The sequence below is a fragment of the Pelophylax lessonae genome (assembly GCF_965119305.1).
Source record: "Pelophylax lessonae genome assembly, chromosome: 5".
Lineage (NCBI taxonomy): Eukaryota > Metazoa > Chordata > Amphibia > Anura > Ranidae > Pelophylax > Pelophylax lessonae.
In genome coordinates, this window is record NC_138772.1 from 132765480 (window position 1) to 132788951 (window position 23472).

Genomic DNA, 23472 nt, shown 5'->3' on the forward strand with positions numbered 1-23472 from the left:
TGGCACCTTTGTTCAGGGTGTGCGGCATCTGGTTCCTCCTAGGAGGGATCCTTTGCCCCCTTGGGACTTGAATCTCGTTCTGTCTGTGTTGCAACGTGCTCCTTTTGAACAGATCAGGGAGATCTCGTTGTCTATGTTGTCCAAAAAGGTCGCCTTTTTGGTGGCGATCACTTCGGCTCGCAGAGTGTCGGAGCTGGCAGCTTTGTCCTGCAAGTCTCCGTACCTGGTTGTTCATTTGGATAAGGTGGTCTTGCGACCTAATCCTTCTTTTCTTCCGAAACGAGTTTCGGAATTCCATCTTAATGAGGATATTGTCTTACCTTCGCTGTGCGCGAAGCCTAAACATCCAAAGGAGGTGAGATTGCATTCTCTGGATGTTGTTCGGGCGATAAGGGTTTACCTTAAGTCGACTGAGTCTTTTCGAAAGACGGACTCCTTGTTTGTTCTTCCAGAGGGTCCTCGGAAGGGCATGGCGGCTTCGGCCTCTACCATCGCAAAATGGATCAGGCAGACCATTGAACAGGCCTATGCTTTGCAGGGGAAGGTTCCCCCTGTGCCTGTGAAGGCGCACTCTACTAGATCTTTGAGTACGTCTTGGGCCTGTCGTCATGGGGCTTCTGTAGCCCAGGTGTGTAAGGCGGCGACCTGGTCGACCGTACACACGTTCACAAGATTCTACAAAGTAGATGTTCAGGCATCGGCGGATGCTTCCTTTGGCCGCAAGGTTCTTAGTGCGGCAGTTCCCTAGGGTCCCTTGTTGGGGACCTCTGGATGTTGGGATAAGTTTTGTATCCCCTGGTTTTTTGTCTTTTCCTGGGCTGTTGCTCCTGTTGAGCACTTGTTTTTTTCTGTTGCCCAGCTGGTTTCCTTCCTTTGGTAAGGTTCCTTTCTTTGATGCGGAGACTGCGTTGCCTTTCGGCGCGGATGCGTTTCCCACCCCTCATGTTTGCACTGCTTTGGGACGTCCCCATATGTGACGAATATGAAGAGGCGGCGACTGTCGGAGGACGTAAGAGAAAACGGAATTTTTGTAAAATCTTACCTGTAAAATTCCTTTCTCTGAGTCCTCCGACAGTCGCCGCCCCCGCCCCTCTTTTGGGGTTTGGTTGTATGCTCTACTGCTATTCCACTAAAACTGAGATATGGTTGCAGGAAGTAGGAGGGTATTGACTGAGGGGACCACCCCTTGAGGGTGGGATATGTTAAAAGCTTTAATGTTAACATATTCTGTTGCCTAGCTACTCCTTCGGAGCAAAGTCTAATACCCATATGTGACGAATATGAAGAGGCGGCGACTGTCGGAGGACTCAGAGAAAGGAATTTTACAGGTAAGATTTTACAAAAATTCCGTTTTTTTTGTTTATAGCGCAAAAAGTAAAAAGCGCACTGGTGATCAAATACCAAAAAAAGAAAGCTCTGTTTGTGGGAAAAAAAGGACGTAAATATCGTTTGGGTATGGCGTCGCATGACCGCGCAATTGTCAGTTAGTCGCACAGCGCCGAATCGCAAAAAGTGGCCTGGACGTAAGACAGCAAAATCCTCCGGTGATAAAGTGGATATCTCACATGTGAATGCGGGTGCTACTGCGTGGGAAAAACTAAGCTTAAACTCTGAAGCAGAATGCCTAGACATTTAGTTGGAATTAACAAAAAGGACCCTGGCCTTCCCCTGAAGAGACATGCTGCCCTAGTTCACAGGGAATCCATGCCAAAGGTAACATTTCTGGCACTGGATCACATTCACGCCAACCCAAGAGGTGGCGATTTGAATAACCTTTTACTACAAAGCGAGCTAAAATGGATATTCCAGCTTAAGGCTACATCGCTCCCCGGCCTAAATGAGGCCTTTAATTTTAAACCGTTCTTACCTGGTTTCCAATCAAGATCTTGTGAACTAGATCTTTAGGATTTATATACACGTTATTTCCATTTTTACTTGCGTTTTTAAATTCAATTTTAGGGTTTTTTTTTTTGTTTTCCCTCTGGAAATGTGTAGTTATTAATGATAGATTGGATTTATGATAGGGCACTGGAGAACTCATGGACTCCTCTGGGTCATTAGGTGAGCTCTCTATGGGGCTTTGTGTTGCATCACCCGGCGCACAAAAGCCCCCCTCTGCATCCTTTGTAGCAGGGGAGGGCCTATTTCACAGGTCTGCTGGGACTGCAGCTGTCTCCTCCTTGAACCGTGGTCCTCTTCCGGTTTGCGTTCTAGTATGGAACCGTTTGGTGCGTCGATGGTGTGAAGGCATGGAACGGGCTGGCACCGCGTGCAAACTCGCCAAGGGATCCTGTGAACACTACCTCTCACCATGCTGATGAGGTCGTCCACATAATTGACAGCCAGCTGATTAGGGTTTGAATTCCCCAAACGGCTATCAGCCATGATTGGTAAGAGATAACACTGTCACTTCAGAAAGCAGGCATATGCTGCATGGAGCTGACAGCAAAGGACTTTCTTTCACAAAGCATAATTTCCTCTTACAACAGATTGGTATGCTATTACCATTTTTTACCCATTTTTTATATATTTTTTCACTCTACATGATGGCTTAATGAGTGAACTTTCATGGGAAACCGTGTTCTGATGGGTGTCAGTGTGTAGCTTAATCTCCCCCTTTATTAGCAAGTTTGTTTCTCTTACCTTTATCAAACAGGATTTAATAAACACATATTACCAGTATCCCTGTTTGAACCATTTAATCTCTGAAGAGGATATATAAATACTGATTTATCTCTAGATGATGCATCTGACTGTTGAGAATTTTGAGGCAGTTTAACTGCCCTTCGGTCTCTAATTGCAACTCTGTCCTTTCCTGGGAGCCTGCTGATTCACAACCATAAGGGGGTATCCTCTTCTTTGGTATTCCAATTCAGCGATGAATGACTGGCACTCAGTGATGATATGCAATGCAATTGTTGAAATTTGTAAGTAAAATTTTGCCTTTTGTAACACGTTTACTTTGACACTACTATAGATTACCCTTTTGGGTTATACTTGTTTTTTTTATATATAATGTACTCTATGATAAACAATACCATGTTACTAATTACAATATATTTATGTCCTAGAAATGAATAATACTCAATATCAATATCACCTGAAGAAGGACTTCAGTACAATAGTCCGAAACATGTCAGGTGTCTCTGCATAATTTATGGCATTCGGACAAATGGTTCACTACAAATGCCCATTTCAATGCCATATTTCCATTATGTAAAGGGTATTCTTGTTTAACTTGCATTCATTGTTCAAGAATTGCGGTTTTTGTAATTTTTGTGTATTTCGGTGTATGCTTTTGCTGTTTACTATTTTAATGCATAAACTTTAATATTTTACATATTCACGTCTGTCTCTAAAGTCCATAAGGGGGTTCTTTGGTGCAGCCATTGCACACAACCTTTGGTTTTCCCCTAAGAGGAGTCCCTCCTTAAGAAGTGGACTGTGCCACCGGTTTCCAGATTGATAAGGCAACCATGATTCCGGTTGATGAGTCCTTGGCCTTTAAGGATCCGGCTGACCGGAAGGCGGAGGCTGTGGCCTGCAATATGTACACTCTGGCTGGTTCGGCAATTAGACCAGTATTCACCATTGCCCTAGTGTCGCAAACTCTGACCGAGTGGGCTAAGCTCTTACACCGTGACCTGAAGGGAACCGCTCCCCCACCCCCCCCCCCCCCAGCCTTTGCCGAGCTGGCGGACCAGCTGGTCCAGGGGCTCTAGTTTTATCTGTGATGCCTCTTTGGATGCAGCTCCCCTCTCATTTGGCAGTGGTGTGTCCTTTGGCTCAAGTGCTGGTCTGTGTGATTAGACTTAGAAAAAAGGCCTTGACTAATCTTCCTTTGCAAGGAGATCGCCTGTTTGGAGCTAACCTGGATGACAAGAATAACCACTTCTGTACCAGTCAGCCCCTCACAGGCAAAGCGACGTAGGTCTACGTCGCTAGCCTGTGAGGCTCTAGGGAGCGAGCGCGCGCCGCTGGAGGCGCGCACCCGCTCGCGGACCCCCCCGCCGCGCGTGTGCCCGGCGGACCCGATGTCCGCCGGGCACTCACGATCGTCCGTTAGAGCGGGAGAAAGGCAGGTGGCTAATGTAAACACAGCCGCCTGTCATTCTCCCCTGTGTAAGAATGGAGATCACACGGTCCTGCTATGTAGGACCGTTGATCTCTGTTCTTACACCAGTAGCCACATCCAATCAGTTTGAAGCACGCCCCTAGGGACACACTTAACCCCTCCCTCTCAAATAAAGTTAACTCCTTCCCTGCCAGTGTAATTTTTACAGTAACAGTGCATATGTATAGCACTGATTACTGTAGTAATGTCACTGGTAACCCCAAAAGTGTCAATGTCAGTCAAGGGTCCGATCTGTCTGCCGCAATGTTGCAGTCTCGCAAAAAAAATCGCCGCCATTACTCGTTAAAAAAAAAAAAAAAAAAAAACAACAAAAATGATAAAAATCTTTCCCTTAGTTAGTAAACGCAATGACTTTTGCCCAAACCAATCAAAATACGCTTTTTGCGATTTTTTTATTTTTTTTTCCAAACATAGGTAGCATAAAACCAATTGGCCTGAAATGTTAAAAAATTTAGACTTTTTTACTTTTTTTTTTTGGGAATGTGAAAAAAATGTGAAAATATTGCTATTTTTGCAAAATTGACGTTTTTTTTTTTGTTTATAGCGCATGATCAAAAAATCGCACAGGTGATCAAATACCACCAAAAGAAAAGCTCTGTTTGTAGGAAAAAAAGGACGTCAAATTCGTTTAGGTACAGCGTCTCACGACCGCACAATTATCCGTTAAAGTCACGCAATGCCGAATCGCAAAATAGGCCCTGGTCAGGAAGGGGGTAAAATTTTCTGGGGTGAAGAGGTGTGAATAGTTAAGAGATTTGTGACAAGTGTTTATTTCCCAACGCGTTGGGAAAAATGCAGGAGAAACTCTCTGACAAGACAAAGATCTATCCTAAACAGTCACAGAAATAAACACTTGTCACAAATCTCTTAACTATTCACACCTCTTCACCTGGGTCTATAGCCCATCACGATCTACCATGTACTTTGTATGTACACTACTTGATACAAGACATTAAATATTTGTCTTATTTTACTATTCTGTATTAATACTACTATTACCTGCCTAAAAAGTGCCCCCCTACAAAATTTGGCTTGAGGTACCAACCCACAAATTTATCATAAATCAGTGAGCATAACAAAATAATTATGTATGAAACAATAATATTTTATTTATACAAATAGATAAAAGGATTTATCATAAAATCTCATATTGAAATAATACGCCCGATAACAGTTTCCAGGGCTTGTAAAACCATCCAGTGTGGATGACGGTTTCTGAAAAGTCGGTCAATAGGTCTGACGTGTTTCGCAGAACAGATATGTTCATGTAGTGATAAAATTGTAAAGAAGGTTGAAACCGGCGCTACCTTCAAAGTGCTAATATGCCAAATAAATAAATAAATAGTGTATAAGTAAAGTGCTGAAGTGTATTATTTATTTAAAGTGCTCATATTCTGAGTGATAACGGGTTAGATATTGCAACATTTATCAATCATAAGTGCTAGTGCCAGAAAAAAAAAACTTGAAAAAGAAACCAAACCCGGTGCTTTTATTCAAATTAATAATGTGTATTACAGTGATAAACCGTGGAAGTTTACATAAATAACATATACACAAATGGTGCTTATTTTATTGGAAGAATGACTGTAAAATAATAACCTGTTATTATTACGTGCTGTGATCATAAAGTGATGTGAAACTTTACATATATATGCGAGTAAATGAATAAATAAATTAAATAAAACGGTGAGTCCTCTCTAGTAGAGAAATGAAAAAAAACAGGTGTTGAACAAAAGAAAAAGGAGAGCACGGATTGCAAACACCACTATAGCCACTAGGTGTCGCACCCGGCCAATATACCACCTGTATATCAAATAGGGGCCAATATGGAATCCTGGGGTTCCCTCACCACGGTCTCTCCTCGTCCAGAGTACCTCAGGATATAAAAAGAGAGAGAGAGGGGGACCCCTTGGTGCGATGTATGGTGCCAATCTTTTAAAAGGCGAGGTAGTAACTCACGGTTAGGCTGTCCTCGATCAGTAAAGAGAGGCCAGGAAGCTTCCGCGTTCCACGGCCCAAGCTCCAAATACCGGAAGTGGTATCCCTTCCGGTATTTGGAGCTTGGGCCGTGGAACGCGGAAGCTTCCCGGCCTCTCTTTACTGATCGAGGACAGCCTAACCGTGAGTTACTACCTCGCCTTTTAAAAGATTGGCACCATACATCGCACCAAGGGGTCCCCCTCTCTCTCTCTTTTTATATCCTGAGGTACTCTGGACGAGGAGAGACCGTGGTGAGGGAACCCCAGGATTCCATATTGGCCCCTATTTGATATACAGGTGGTATATTGGCCGGGTGCGACACCTAGTGGCTATAGTGGTGTTTGCAATCCGTGCTCTCCTTTTTCTTTTGTTCAACACCTGTTTTTTTCATTTCTCTACTAGAGAGGACTCACCGTTTTATTTAATTTATTTATTCATTTACTCGCATATATATGTAAAGTTTCACATCACTTTATGATCACAGCACGTAATAATAACAGGTTATTATTTTACAGTCATTCTTCCAATAAAATAAGCACCATTTGTGTATATGTTATTTATGTAAACTTCCACGGTTTATCACTGTAATACACATTATTAATTTGAATAAAAGCACCGGGTTTGGTTTCTTTTTCAAGTTGTTTTTTTTTCTGGCACTAGCACTTATGATTGATAAATGTTGCAATATCTAACCCGTTATCACTCAGAATATGAGCACTTTAAATAAATAATACACTTCAGCACTTTACTTATACACTATTTATTTATTTATTTGGCATATTAGCACTTTGAAGGTAGCGCCGGTTTCAACCTTCTTTACAATTTTATCACTTTTTAACCCTTTCAGGGTTGGTTGTTGGCAGCTTACACCTTAGGTCTTTTTTTGTATTTATTATAAACTCCATAGCGCTGGTCACCTCCTGCATAAAACATGTTCATGTAGTGCTTCTTCAGAGACCCTTTGTATTGACCAACTTAATAATAGACCAAAAAACAAGAGAAAACCTAAATAGAAAATCAATATCAAATCCAGTGCATGAAAGTATACATGTATGAAATCGCATACACTGTCGCATAACATATTGTGCTCACCAATATCACCTAGTGAAATAATTAAACCATGTCATCTGATCATATATGGCAAACCAGGATTAGTCTCACAGCCAATAAAGGATACATGCATACGTGGAAGACATACATTGCGTGGTGTGAGTCGCTTGGGGTTCATCCTCGCTCCTTCTCGTGGCTCGGATCTTACCTTTTCTTCAACGGGGGGTTGAACAGAAGTTGGCCTTGAGTACCATCAAGGGCCAGGTGTCGGCTTTGCCGGTCTTCTTCCAAGGACCTTTGGCCACACATTCCCTGGTGTGTACCTTTCTTCAGGGTGTCCGACATTTGGTTCGTCCAGTGCGGGCTCCGTTGCCGCCTTCGGATCTCAATTTAGTGCTTTCAGCTCTACAGCAGCCTCCCTTTGAAAATATTCGGAAGATTCCCCTGCTAACGCTGTCCCAGAAGGTGGCCTGTTTGGTAGCTATCGCCTCTGCACGCAGTGTGTCGGAACTGGTGGGGTTATCCTGTCGTTCACCCAATCTGGTGATTCTTAGGGATAAGGTGGTTCTTCGCCCCTATCCGTCTTTTTCCTTCCAAAGGTTGTCTCTGATTCTCATTTGATTAAAGACATTGTGTTGCCTTCCCTGTGTCCCAGGCATAAACACCTGAAGGAAATTGCCTTGCAAGCCTTGGATGTGGTCAGGGCAATTACAGTGTACCTGGTAGCTACGGAGTCTTTCTGGAAGTCAGACTCTATTTGTGCTCATGGACGGACCTCGAAAAGGGTTGTCCGCGTCCTCTGCGACCATTTCCATCTGGATCAGACAGATGGTGGTTCAGGCCTATTCCATCAGGGATCGGGTTCCTCCTTTCCCTGTCAAGGTGCACTCCACTAGGTCACTTAGTTCCGCCTGAGCCTTCCGTCATCAGACATCAGTGACGCAGGTTTTCAAGGCGGCCACCTGGTCATCAGTGCACACTTTTACAAAGTTTTATAAAGTGGATGTGTTGGCATCTGTGGGTGCTTACTTTGGCCTGCTAGGTTTTGCAGGCTGTTGTTTAAGAGGACCTGATCCTCTTTGAGGGTGTATTGTTTTTTTCATGTGGGCTCCTGTTGTTTGGTTGAGGTCCCATTGCCTGGTTGGCTAATGTTTAGCCTTGGGATTTTTTTTTTTTTTTGGTTGTTCCCACCCCTCATGTTTAACACTGCTTTAGGATGTCCCAATGGTTATAAATACCAGGAGTTGTGTCCCTCAATGAATGAAAGAGAAAATGGGATTTTTGACCTATCGTAAAATCCATGTCTCTGATGTTCATTGACGGACAAAGCACCAACCCCCCTCTGGAGTTTAGTCTCCTGACACTGCTTGTAACAAAACTGAGTGGCTATAGCAGAGAGAGGGAGTATACGCCCTGGGACTGCCCATGGGTGTAGCCAGAATTATTATCTGCCTAGTGTCCTATTTCTCTAGGGGGCAGTATAACCCAATGGTTTTGAATACCAGGAGCTGTAATCCCATTTTTTTTTCAAAATGTTTTCTCCTTTTTGGTTTATTTAGCAAAGAATAAAAAATCCAGTGGTGGTTAAATACCACCAAGAGAGAGCCTTTATCTGTCTCAAGAAAATGATATAAAATGTATTTGTGTACAGTGTTGCATGACTGAGTAATTGTCATTTAGAGTGTGACACAACTGAAAGCTGATAATCAGCCTGTTATTGAAATGGTTAAACACTTGAAAAATAAATATCTAGGGCTGCCCTTGGAGTGTAGAAATCTAACCTCTCCGCCACAAGACTCCAGTTTTTATTTTTGCTAGTGTCGTTAAGCGATGGACCTATTTTCCCAAGTTATCTTCCAGGATAGCTTATGAGAGAGGCTTCGCCCATCTAAACAGGAAACATATGATCCACATTAATATAAAATGCCTGGTTAAAGCCCCAGTCCCTCAGTGTTTTTTTTTTTTTTTTTTTTTTTAAACAATAAAGTTATTTATCTCAAAAAATGTAAAATCACTCCCATACAAAAGAAACAGTGAGGCACAGAATACTATAATATTGTAGGTTTCATTCAGAGACACTAGCATAACAGGCTTATTTACCGATTAGCCAGGGAAGCAAAAAATAGTAGGCGGAACCACTAACCGGGAGGGATAGGGAATGAACGAGAAGGGAAGGAAAGGGTGGGGAGGTGAGGAGGGATAGGAAAGGAAAGGAATCCTGAGGTTGGGGGGGGGGGGAGCCAGGGGTCAAGGGTCTGGAGAGTGACCACTTATGTGTGTCAATAGTATCTACTACGCAAAAATAGCTGTAGTTCCATCAGGATCAGGCCCTTGCCCAGGCACCCCAAACCTTTATTGAATTAATTAGGGCGTTTTTGGCTCATATAGGTGAGTTTGTATAGGGGTAATACAGAGTCCACCATGGATATCCATTGTGAGGCCGTAAGGGGCTCTGTTTGTTTTCCATTTAGACAGGATGCCCTTTCTAGCATTGAACGCTATATAAAAAAACAAATAGTTGTTTGTGCATATTGGAGGAAACCGATACCCAGAAGAAGTATCCTAGGGTGCATGTCTATAAATGGATTTTCCATGGACTTTATCTCTGTCACTATCTCTTGCCATAGTTCCTGGATAATGGGCAGGACCACACAATGCATAAAGGTTCCAATATGATTGCGGCATTTAGGGCATTGGTCAGACTGAGTAGGGTATATCCTTGAAAGTCTCTGAGGTGTATAATATGCCTTTGGATGAATTTAAGTTGGATATACCTTTCTCTGGTTGGTATCATCAGGGGAATATATTGCTGAAACACTTCTTCCCAATCCTCAGTAGTAAGGGTGGGTATGTCGTCTTTCCCAGACATGAAACAAATGGGTACCCTACCCGGTATCTGTGCTTGAAATTCTAAGGTACAGGGATGAAAGGATTTGGGTCTGCATTAAATCCCTCAGTTTTATGTGTTTCCTGTGGCCATACAGGATCACAAGAACTATTTGTTCTCGCTTAACATTGCCAGTTAAGCTGGGGTGGGAAATGGTACCCGAGTCCTGCAAGCCTCCTCTGGGCCTAGGAGTTGGACCCTCTCTCCTTTAAAGGTTACCTCCACTTTTGTGGGGGCAGATAAAGAAAAAATAATATAGCATATACAATTGCGACACAAGTCCTATTGTAATTACATAGTTGCATAGTTAGTGAGGTTGAAAAAAGACACCAGTCCATGCAGTTCAACCTATGGTAAGTCTGTGTTTGCTGTTAACGGTATATTGCATACCCCTGTATGCTGTGGTCTTTAAGGTGCCCATTTAATAGTTTTTTTTAAACTATTGATGCTCCCTCCTGATACCACTGCTTGTGGAAGAGCATTCCACATCCTTACTGCTCTGACAGTAAAGAACCCTTTACGCAGTTTAAGGTTAAACCACTTCTCTTCTAATTTTAGTTAGTGGACACGTGTCTTATTGAATTCCCTTTCTCTGAAAAGTTTGGTCCTTATGCTGGGGTCACCAGTACGGTATTTGTACATTATCATATCCCCTCTCAAGCGTCTCTTCTCCAGGGAGAATAAGTTGTAAGGTTGTAGTCTCTCCTCATAGCTGATGTCCTCCATTTCCCAAATTATCTTAGTTGCACTTCTCGGGAATCTTTCCAGTTCCAGCACATCCTTTCTGGGGACCGGCGCCTAGAACTGGACAGCATACTCGAGATGCGGCCGGACCGGAGTTTTGTAGAGTGGGAGAATTATAGTTTTATCTCTGGAGTGAATCCCCTTTTCTATGCATGCTAGTATTCTATTGGCTTTGCTTGCAGCAGCTTGGCATTGCATGTCACTGCTAAGCTTGTTGTCTACTAGGACACCAAAGGTCCTTTTCCATCTTAGATTCATCCATAGGTTCTCCCCCCTAACGAGTAACTTGCGTTCGTATTTCTGGCACCCAATTGCATTGCCTTACGTTTTTCAACATTAAACCTCATTTGCCATGTAGTTTCCCACCCTATTATTTTGCTCAAGTCTGCTTGTAAGGTTTCCACGTCCTGTATAGACGATATTGTCTACCTTGCTTAGTATCGTCCGCAAATACTGAGATTGTGCTGGTTATCCCATCCTCTAGGTCGTTTTTATGAATAGATTAAACAGGATTGGTCCCAGGAGAGATCCTTGGGGGACCCTAATTTCCACACCCAACCAATCCGAGTACTCCCTATTTACTTCTGATACCATTTTTATTACTAAAATCTTGTAAACCGTCCTTTATCATCCCCTCCAATATCTTGCACACTACTGTTAGACTAACCGGCCTGTAATTCCCAGGGCTATATCTCAGCCCTTTTTTAAATATTGGTACCACGTTGGCTTTTTTCCAATCAGCCGCTACCGTTCCCATCAGTAGACTATCCATAAAAATTAGGAACAATGGTCTGGCTATCACCTGACTGAGTTCTTTAAGGAAGCTTGGGTGTAAGCCATCTGGTCCTAGGGACTTATTTATGTTACGTTATTTTAAGTCTGGTTCTGAGTCTGTTAACCATTAAGGGTGCTTCCTGTGACGTGTTATTAATTTTAACATTACAAGCTGGATTAATGTAGCCCCCCATTTCTTTTGTGAAGACTGAGAAAAATTAATTTAGCACCTTCGCCTTCTCTGTTCTTGCCAGATTCCCTTTGTTGTCCTTTATGGGGCCAATGTGTTCTTGCCTCACCTTCTTACTATTTATATACTTAAATAATTTCTTGGGTTTTGTTTACTCTCTTCTGCTATGGACCTTTGTTGTTCTATTTTAGCTGCTTTGGTTGCTCTTTGTAATGTTGGAATGCTGCCAGTGACCCCTCAACCTTGTATTTTTATAGGCCTTTTCGTTAGTTTTAATATGCATTTTTATGTTGCCACCCAGGTTTTTTTTCTTGGCTCTTTTAAACGTATTTCCTTTTGGAATGCACTGGCCAATTCCTTTATTTAGTATGCTCTTAAAGCACTCCCATTTCTCCTCCATGTTCTTTGTTCCTAGGATTCTATCCCATTTTATATCTAGCAAAGAGCGCAGTTTAGGGAAGTTGGCTCTTTTGAAATTCAGTGTTTTGTAGTACCTTTGTGTTTCCTATTTCTATGATTTATACTGAAACTAATTAATTGATCTATGGTCACTGTTTCCTAAGTTGTCCTGTATTTTTACATCCGTGATCAGGTCTGTATTGTTAGTAATCAGTAGGTCCAGTAACACATTGTTTCTTGTTGGTGCGTTCACTATCTGACCCATGAAATTGTCCTGCAAAACATATGGGAAATGTCGAGCCTTAGATAAATGCGTGTTTCTTTCTGCCCAGTATATATCTGAATAATTAAAATCCCCCACTATGACATTTCCCATCCTTGCTGCCATTCCAAGCTGTGATAGGAGGTCTGACTCCCCCCTCCTTACTCTGGTTTGAGGGGTTCTTATTATTATATTTATATAGGATTTATATAGCGCCAACAGTTTACCCAGCGTTTTCCAATATAAAAGGGAAGACCATACAGTTACCATACAATAAAATATAAGAGGATTAGGAGGGCCCTGCTCAGAAGCGCTTACAATCTAACAGGGTGGGGAAGGTGTTACAAGGGGATGTAACTGTGGGGAATGAGCTGATGGAAGAGGTAAAGATTAGTTTGAGGATTGATAGGCTTCCCAATAGAGAGGAGGAGATAAGAGTTGTAGGTAACACTGAAGAGCGCTGTTATAGGTAGGAGGAGAATCAAGATAGAGCAGAAGCTTGGAGGCCAAGGGAACGGAGTTTATTAAGGAGCGGGTGGTCGACAGTATCAAAGGCCGCAGAGATGTCAAGTAATAGGAGTATAGAGTAGTGGCCATTGGTTTTAGCAGTTAGTAAATATTTAGTGAGTTTTAGTAAGGCAGATTCTGTGGAATGTTGCGAGCGAAAGCCAGACTGTAAGGGATCAAGAAGGTTATTTTCCCTGAGGCAGGAGCTAAGACGGTTGTGGACTAAGCGTTCTAGAAGTTTAGAGGTAAATGGGAGCAGTGAGACAGGTCTTAAGTTGTTCAGGTTGGTGGGGTCCAGTGAGGGCTTTAAGTATGGGAGTGATCTGAGCATGTTTTGGAGGGGAGGGGAAGGTGTAACTAGAGAGGGAGGGATTGAAGATGTGAGGGAGCATAGGATAGAATAGGAGGGTGACTGTAGTAGTTGTGAGAGAACAGGATCCAGTGGACAATTGGTTAGGTGGGCATCTGAGAATTTTTGTAATCTCTTCAGTAGTAGCCAGTTCAAAAGAGGAGCATGTTGACTGTGCTGCTACTCAAGGTATGTTGAGTGGGGAAGATGTACACACAGTGGAGGTGTCTTCACGTATTGCATCAATCTTTTCTTTGAAGTGATTGGCAATGTCTTGGGCAGTGAGTGAGTTAGTGAAACTGACAAGGTTGTGATCAGAGAGAGGAAAGGGGGGGGGGGGTCATTGGTGAGGATGCCAGGAGTGCAGAGATGGGAGAATACAACGTCCAGGGTATTACCATTGTAGTGAGTTGTAGGGTTATGTCCATTGGGTTAGGTAAAAAGATGAGGTTAAGTTGAGAAGTTGAGTTGTAGCTGGGCTGTTAACATTGGCAGGGATGTGGAAGTCACCAAGAATGATAGTGGGTATTTCAGAGGAGAGAAAGTAGAGTAGACAGGCAGCGAAGTCATCAAAAGCGATACTGGTCCAGGAAACCAATAAATTGCTGCGATCCTCAGAGACATGGGAGAAAACAGACGAATACAGTGCATCTCCAATGAATAGAAAGGGAGGGATAGGAAGGACTTGGTAGATGCTTTGTGTGAATAGAAGGAATCCATCTCCACCTCCTTTCTGTCTGTTGGGTCTGGGGGAGTGAGTCCAGTGGAGCGCACCATAGGGAAGGGTAGCAGGAGAAGCAGAGTCAAAATTGTGAAGCCAGGTTTCAGTTATGGCAAGTATGTTAAAGCTATGAGAGATAAAAAGGTCATGCACAGATGTGAGCTTTTTACAGATGGAGCGGGCATTCAGTTCAGAAATTAAACATTTAGTTCAGAAAATAAACTGAGTGGATTGCGGCTGTTGCCGGAGGAGGAGGGGTGTCGGATATGTGGTTTGCAGTTAGAAAATGGCGGACGAAGATATGGAGAAATGTCCCCTGAGTCTATGAGAAGGAGGGTGAGAAAGGTAAGATGGGAGTGGGATGTGTGTGAGTGCACATGTCTAACTGCCCTGGTGTTTAGGTTAGCATATGGTTTCAGCAATTGCAGGAGGTGATAGGTACAGTAGTAGGGAGGAGGGTAGGAGTGAGGGTGATATATGTATGCTGTGGGGTAAAGTAAGGATAATTTGAGGATAGAAGACACAGATGTGAGAAGGAAGAGTAGAAGGAGCATGTTTATGGGGGAATCTGACTTCAAATAAATTAAATGTCGAATGCTGATTTGCTTGCTTTCTCTCCAGAGTGGAGCAGAGTTCTTGTTGTATCTTCATACAGCTATATATATATATATATATATAGTTATAGTTTATAGTTTATATATTATAGTTATCATGATGTAGTTAAACTGCGGTGCCTCCCTATAGGCCACTTTAAATTTATAGGTATATTGAGTAGGCAAGCATTTATCAATTGATAAATATAGGATCTGATTCGAGACACATGAATATGGGAGGGGAGATGGACAATACCAGACCAGCCACAGATACAGGCAAGGGTCGTAAAAGGTAATTGAGTCTCTTGATCACTCAAGCCAATTGGAGTTGAGAATCGATCACCAGTTATGTTGCTAATGCAGTGCATTTGTTCTAGAGCTAGCATTAATTATACAATTTTAAAGATATGGCAGCAGAAGACATTTACCAAAAAAATAAAGAGCAGTTCCATAGTCAGGCAGAGCAGGGTGTACATATGGATAGCAGAAGACATTTACCTATACAAAAGCAGGGAAGACATGATCAGAGTTGATAGCTGCGGTGGTAAAACTGCAACACTCGTGACCAAGACATTCAAGAATGAGACACGGTGTGTGCGCCTTGCCCCTGTCATTGAAATTTTATTAAAAATTACCTTTCCTTTTCGATCTGCAGCCGCTGTAATTTTCTGAAAATGCAATGCAATATGGCTACCTAAAGGTGTTATATACACAGAATGTGTACAGAACACCCCCCAGAAACATTTCCTGCTTGTGTGATTGGCTCGCTGATTTTCCCAGAAGTCTGCACTTGGGTACAAGTCAGATTTCAGGCATCCCTGCATCAAAAATTACATTTTTAGTGAGATTCTCCCAATAGAAAATCACATCAGGGATGCAGGCGCAGAAACTTTCCTCCTTAGTGGCCGACAGGTGTCACAGCTGTTTGATAATTATGAAACCACTCCCATTAGATTCACTTTCCTACATGAACACAGACACACAGTCATTTCTTCATAATAACAAAAGGTAGGAATCTGCACCAAAGTTTGGTAAAATCCTTGCAATGTACATAGATCACCCACGGGGGAAGCTTTTTTTCTTAACAAAAGTGGAGTTAGTCTTTAATATGTTTTTCCTGGGTGCCTTCTTCAAGTGTGATAAGCTACCTGTCTGTAACGGGGTATGGATTCTAGTGGATTTCTTTCTTAGCTGCTTCTTACTTGATTTATTGGGGACTTTGGTGTTGGATGTACCTTGGTCCATCGCGTATGTACTCTTCTGGTGGAGGTGGCCATGAGTCCAGCTGCCGTACATGCGGCTGAGGACAATTTCCATTGGTGACGACATTTCCGGTGGGTGCGTAGTTGGGGAAGAGGAGATTGGGCGCCCTAACCAAAGTTACTAATGATGTGAGAAAGTAACCATCCTTCCCACAGTGGCAGTCAAGTAAGCCACAAAACAGGAACATAAGGGGCACACACACACTGGCAGCTCTAGGTGGGTGCCTGATGTACAGCTAAATGCCGGATTCCCACATGGGCAGACAGGGGCCAAGGCGAACCCTCAGCCTTTTTTCAGCAGTAGAGCCAGTGGATTCCGGTTGTCTGTTGGGCATGATGGCGGTGGTAGTTTCACAGGCAGGAGATCTGGTGAAGCACGCTGTTACCAGCCCTAAAGAGTAGAGGACCTTGCTCCTCCCTTTTCTGCTTCTTACTTTGTGGAAGGGGCACAGAGTAAGGTTAGGTTGGTTTACTAGAAACCATCAGCAGACACTTATGAATGTGGCTTGTGGTGTCAGACACCTTGTCTTGGTGGGGTCTTGCACTTTTTTTCCCTGCATCAAAAATTACATTTTTAGTGAGATTCTCCCAATAGAAAATCACATCAGGGATGCAGGCGCAGAAACTTTCCTCCTTAGTGGCCGACAGGTGTCACAGCTGTTTGATAATTATGAAACCACTCCCATTAGATTCACTTTCCTACATGAACACAGACACACAGTCATTTCTTCATAATAACAAAAGGTAGGAATCTGCACCAAAGTTTGGTAAAATCCTTGCAATGTACATAGATCACCCACGGGGGAAGCTTTTTTTCTCAACAAAAGTGGAGTTAGTCTTTAATATGTTTTTCCTGGGTGCCTTCTTCAAGTGTGATAAGCTACCTGTCTGTAACGGGGTATGGATTCTAGTGGATTTCTTTCTTAGCTGCTTCTTACTTGATTTATTGGGGACTTTGGTGTTGGATGTACCTTGGTCCATCGCGTATGTACTCTTCTGGTGGAGGTGGCCATGAGTCCAGCTGCCGTACATGCGGCTGAGGACAATTTCCATTGGTGACGACATTTCCGGTGGGTGCGTAGTTGGGGAAGAGGAGATTGGGCGCCCTAACCAAAGTTACTAATGATGTGAGAAAGTAACCATCCTTCCCACAGTGGCAGTCAAGTAAGCCACAAAACAGGAACATAAGGGGCACACACACACTGGCAGCTCTAGGTGGGTGCCTGATGTACAGCTAAATGCCGGATTCCCACATGGGCAGACAGGGGCCAAGGCGAACCCTCAGCCTTTTTTCAGCAGTAGAGCCAGTGGATTCCGGTTGTCTGTTGGGCATGATGGCGGTGGTAGTTTCACAGGCAGGAGATCTGGTGAAGCACGCTGTTACCAGCCCTAAAGAGTAGAGGACCTTGCTCCTCCCTTTTCTGCTTCTTACTTTGTGGAAGGGGCACAGAGTAAGGTTAGGTTGGTTTACTAGAAACCATCAGCAGACACTTATGAATGTGGCTTGTGGTGTCAGACACCTTGTCTTGGTGGGGTCTTGCACTTTTTTTCTGTTTGGTCTTACTGATTTCTTTCTGACCTAGGCTCATCGACTTTATTGTAGGCTAAATGCAGGGAAGAGAGGGATTCTAGCACAGGCTCCAATCTGCCCAAGAAAAGATGCACTTCATGCAGGATCAAGCTATCTGCTTCCTTGAAAAAGCTATTCTGCTGGGATTGCACAGACAAGCAAGTGAAGAAAGAAGCCAAATGTCTCTCAATAATTGATAGACCGTATGAGAGGGGAATCGTCCCATACTTGCTATGTTTTCTGATCCCCCCTTCAATAATTCATTCTTCAGTCTCAGCTACATATTACCTCTAGTTTAAATATAGTGGCAGAGATCACCTAGGAGCAGGGCATTTTAGATGGATTGGAGGAAGGTTCAAGTTTATCCTCAGAATCAGAGGAGGGGAACTTAAGGAGGATAAGGAAAGCAAGTTGCAAAGGTTCTCTTCCCTGAGGATGACAATGAAGAATTGCTGAAAGCTATTCATGACACACTAGGGTTTAAATAAGAGGAGAAAGTAATGTTGATTCATGATCAAGTTTGCAGTCTAAACGGAACCGTTAAAGTGCATCCCACCCTCAAAGAGGCCTTTCTTCAAGAATGGAAAGAGGCAGATAGGCGATTATTCTTTCCTAGTAGTTTGAAAAGAAGATTCCCCTTCAAAGATGGGGATGTGAACATGTGGGACAAAGGTCCTAAGCTAGACGCTTCTCTTCCCAAAGTATCTAAAAAGACAGATTTATCCTTTGAAGATACTGGAGCCCTAAAGGATTTCATGGATAGAAAAGCAGAAAGATACTTGAGGAGGGTGGTTAATGTCAAACTGGCCCTAGCCACCACCTGTGTGGTGCAAACCATGGACCTGTAGCTAAGACATCAGTTCTCACATCTGCAGGCGGGTACTCTAATGAAGTAGATTCTCAAATCGCTATCGGTATTGGATAAAGCAGTTGCCTATATGGCTGATGCTTCCACTAACCGATTATGGTTACGGCTCTTAATAATTTGGTCAGGCGAGCAATCCTGCATGAGACATGGCCAGAAGGAGACCCAGCTTCCAAATCCAAACTCTTTGATCTTCTATTTGCAGGAGAGCATTTGTTTGGAGCAGAATTAAAGTCCATTTTTGAGAGATCAGTGGGCAAAAAGAAAGGGTTCCCTATCTCCAAGAAACAAACGAATGCGGAAGCAGCAGAAGAGTGCGGTAGAGCAGGAGCAGAAAGTCCTGATCCTACAAAATAGGCAAGGGAAAAGGGGGATTTCTTTTAACGCCACTCAACCCACTGATACAGCCAAATGACTTGGGGGCAAAGTGGAAGAAAGATTGGGGGGCCTTTCTCAAACAACGGCAGTTAATGAGTTCCCACTCAGTGTCAGAGTGCCCGCTGCACTATAGCAGTACCACTTTAAGTTGCTGATTAACCCTGTTAGGAAAAATGTTTAATACCTATATCTATATATATATATATATCTATATATATATATATATATATATATATATATATATAATCAGTTTGTAGACACTATAGTGTAACCGCAAACCAATCAATATACACTTATTTCCATTTTTTTACCAAAGACATGTAGCAGAATACATTTTGGCCAAAATTTATGAATAAATCTTTATTGGATATATTTTATAGCCGAAAGTGAAAAGTATTTTTTTCAGAGTTTGTCACCTTTTGTTACAAGCTTCTAAGCATGCTTCAGGCTGTTATCTTAGGGTTTTGTTCAGATTCTAAAAACCTTTTTTTGTGGGCCTGTTGGGAGTTTTGTTTGCTACATTGTTGTCCACCCCTAGGTTTATTGGTTGGATACACCCCATGGTCTATGAATAAAAGTCCAGTACTGTGCAATTGAGATTATACGATTTTTTTTTTTACTTGCCTGTAAATTCCATATCTTGAAGTACACAGGTTCCAAAGCTACTTTTTTTTTTTTTTTTTATGATGCGATTTCTGGATTGATTCTTTTAAAAGTAATCTTGCCATTTACTAGTTGTGGTAGTATTTAAAGCTTCATATGTATATCTTATCACGTCCCTGTCTTATAAATTCAGCTTCTTGCTTGTTTTCCTATGTTTTTTTCTAACATGCTTATCACCATACAGGATTCCTTCTGTTAGCTGGTCAAATGTTTAACTACTTTATTAGAAGCTTTGGACTGTAGCATCTGGAAATCCCAGCTGGCTTCAGTAAAAAGCTGAATGGCAATTGACACGTTGATGGGGAAAGTACATTGCTTGGCTGCATTTCACTAATAATAATTTGTATGTTGTTTGCTTGATGTTGTATTAACTCTTTGTAGGCCAGTCATGTAAAAGAAGGTGGAAGCGCAGGTCTCATTCCCAGTCAGTTCTTAGAGGAGAAGAGGAAAGCCTTTGTTAGAAGGGACTGGGAAGGTTCAGGTAATATATCATTAAAACTGACACAGATTATTTATAATAGTAATTTTGTTAACACTTAAAGAACAAATGGAGTTCTGAAATTAGAGTTGTAAAAAATCTTTTTTATATGCCTTGTTACAAAAAATGTGTCCATTATGTTGGACAATCCAATGGGGGAAAAAAAAAGCTATATTTCCAATATGTTCTAATTTTGTGTATCTTGAAGCATTGAAGGTATTTGAATAATGGAACTCTAGCAGGATGGATATTCAGCTGAAATGTACAATTTGCTAACAAGCGTGTACCCTTAAGTGAAATAGAAGTGGTAGACATTTCCTTTAAAACGGTGTAAAAGCAATGCCAATCCAAACTTTTTTTTTATTCCCTTTTTGGATAGACAGTAAGGGTTAGAACTTTTGTTAGGTTTTTATATAATTCTTTTACACTCCTTATCCATGTAACACTAGCACTAGAATAGAGGGAAAAGGGGATCAAAAGAACAGGAAGGCACAGACAACAACACTATCATAAGCTGTTCTGCCTTTCCCTTATTACACACAGGAAAAAAAAAAAATCTCTTTTTATTGGGATAGGATATAAAGAAACATATCCAGAATGGGGACACAGGGTCTATTAGTCACATTATTCATCAAGAAGGGATATTTTCACTGTAGGTCAAACCAAGGTATGCTACAGCCAGTTAAGACTTTATACTTACATTTTTCAGAAAAATCAGGGTAATTTCTTAGATCTATCATGGGACCCTATTTCCAAGAATCCTATAAATTCCAGAATCAAAAGCTATTTTGTGGTAATGGAATATTTTAACTGTGTCAGCAAGAAGGTGTACTGCTTCTGCTTGTGTTAGCATTTTGCTTATGAACTCATATTCGTAACTAATGCATGCAATTGCATACATTGTTTTGTTTTTGTTTTTTGTTTTTTTACTGAAAGTATACTTTTTTTTTTTTTTTCAGGACCATTTTGTGGTACAATTACAAGCAAGAAAAAGAAAAAGATGATGTACCTCACAACAAAAAATGCAGGTACTGTTCCATATACTGATTTAAAAACTTAATGTGCTGCTTCTCATAACTGTATATATGTGCCTGTGAAGCAGGAAATACCTCTGCCACCTACTGTATGATTGTCTGGCAGGATCGGCCTCGTGTCTGCACTCGTCTGAACTCATCCCTATTTATTACCCATCAGAAATTAGACCTTTCGCCCCAAATTGGACAAATCTTTTTTTTCTGTGATGATATTTCCTCTTTTTGAAAAGTGCTGTAAAAGCAATTAAAACTGCAGCATTTATATAAAAAAAAGTTTGTGTTAAAGGATGTTTATACCTTGGCCCTCTGAGAGAAGACAGAGGAACATAAGAACAGATGGCTGTATTGGGACCTTTTTCATTTCTCGGACAAATAATTAAACTACCTTCGGTCCACATAAACGAGAGCTCCCTGCCATTATTAACATTTCACAGGCTAGCTATTACCCCCTTTAAAGCTCTACAAATGGTGACATCCCCCCCCCCTTTTTTTTAACCCCCCCCCCTACCCCGTATCCTCCTATTTCTTTTTGATGCTTTACACTTGGATTAAGCAATGACACTTGCCAAAACAATAATTTCTTACAAATTCAGGTCATACTTGTCATCCTAAATATCATATTGTTGACTCTTATTGCGAATGGTCATTATTTGACATTCCTCTTTACTATGTCATACGAATTGTTGATTGTATGTTTACATATGTGTATTTTCCTGTTGTCTGGGCATATTCACTAAATAAAAAAATAAAAAAAAATAATAAAGGATGTTTATATTGCAAGGTGCATTACATGGTGCTTAAAAATCCCAAATGTTTTATCGTTTAGGGTTTACTTGCTATGCTACTTATTAAAGTGTTATTAAGCACTTCTGGACCAGAAGATTTCCCCCCTTAATGACCAGGCCATTTTTTGCGATTCGGCACTGCGTTATTTAATGGACAACTGTGCAATCGTGTGACGCTGTACCCAAATAAAATTGATGTACTTTTTTTTTTCCCCCACAAATAGAGTTTTCTTTTGGTGGTATTTGATCAACTGTGCGATTTTTATTTTTTGTGCTATAAACAAAAATAGAGCGACAATTCTAAAAAAAAAAAAAAAAAAGATATGTATTTTTCACTTTCTGCTATATAACATTCCCAAAAAATAAATTTAAAAATCTAAATTTTTCATCATTTTAGGCCAATTTGTATTCTGCTACATATTTTTGGTCCAAAAAAATCCCAATAAGCGTATTTTGATTGGTTTGCACAAAAGTTATTGCGTCTACAAACTAGCGGAAAGATTTGTCATTTTTAATTTTTTTTTTTTTACTAGTAATGGCGGCGATCAGCGATTTGTAGCGGGGCTGTGACATTGCGGCGGACAGACCAGACCCCTAACTGACATTTTTGACACGTTTGGGGGTACCAATGACACTACAGTAATCAGTGCTAAAAATATGCACTGTTACTGTAATAATGACACTGGCAGGGAAGGGGCTAACCCAGAGGCTATCAAAGAGTTAAATGTGAGCCTAGGGGCTGTTTTCTAACTGTGGGGGTGATGGGCTTTTGAAATCAATACAGAGACCTGTGTTCCTAAATAGGAGAAACACAGGCGCTCTGTATTGATTCCTGAGAGAACAACGGTCTGCTGTGTTTACAACAGCAGACCGCTGTTCTCTCTTCACGGGGGGGGGGGGGGAGCGACCGCGGCCGCTGGCCCCGTGGATCGGCTTTACTGCTGGCAAGTGGGCGCGCACCCCCCATGATCGCTCCTGCAAACCGCCATACAGGTACAGCGATTTGCAGGAACCTGCCGCCGTGTAACTGTGGCTGGTTGGCAAGTGGTTAAAGGCTTTTTTTTTTTTTTTTTTTTTTTTTAAATAACAAATGTCATACTTGCCTGCTTTGTACAGTGGTTTTGCACAGAGCAGGCCGTATCCTCCACGTCTAGCAGGACACAGTTGGAAGTTCCGTACCATGGATCTCCCAGCAATGTTCCTTATTTACAGTGGATTTATTTTCAGGGGACTAGCCACTGTTTTGAAACCCGAAAACTGCTACCGGAGGGCATACATGTGCAAAAGAGGAAGCACTGGACAATGCACGAAATTTGTGCTCAGACTGATTTAGCTTTCCCCTCTGCAGTGGACTGACCTTCTCAGAGGTCTTCCAGTCAGAATACAGTTTGACAACACCATCATTTTGGCTTATGTAAACCACCAAGGAGGCACAAGAAAACAGGTCTCCTTTTACATTGGGTGTTTCAGCCATATCTGCCATGCACATTTTTTTGAGAGGAAAATCGGCAGGCAGTGTTCCCAAATCAACTGTAACTGACGCCAGGGGAATGGTTGCTATGCTGGGGGATTGTTTGGGGAGGTCTGTTGTTGGGGGACCCTGGATGTGGACTTTCTGACGTATAACTTCAACTAGAAACTGGAGAGCTTAGTATCTAGAATAAGGGATCCTCTAGAGGTGGCAGTGGATGCTCTGGTAACTATGTGGGATCAATTCCATCTGTTTCATGTCTTAACCCTGCTCCAGTTGGTAACATGTCTGCTTCGCAGGATCGAGGGGGACAAAGCTATGGTGATTCTGGTAGCCCCAAATTGGTCAAGAAGGCTTGGTTCTCGTAAATTATTT

At 42.0% G+C, this 23472-nt stretch overlaps 1 protein-coding gene across 3 annotated transcripts in view; it reads left to right on the top strand.

Annotated features, from left to right (window-relative positions):
* The window catches only part of PALS2 (protein associated with LIN7 2, MAGUK p55 family member), a 311218-nt gene that overhangs the window by 232297 nt on the left and 55449 nt on the right, over window positions 1-23472 (top strand). For all 3 annotated transcript variants that reach the window (XM_082259378.1, XM_082259377.1, XM_082259376.1), the window contains exons 7-8: window positions 19711-19810; window positions 20767-20835. In XM_082259378.1, the coding sequence (XP_082115504.1) occupies window positions 19711-19810; window positions 20767-20835 (169 nt within the window). The remainder of the gene's footprint in view (window positions 1-19710; window positions 19811-20766; window positions 20836-23472) is intronic.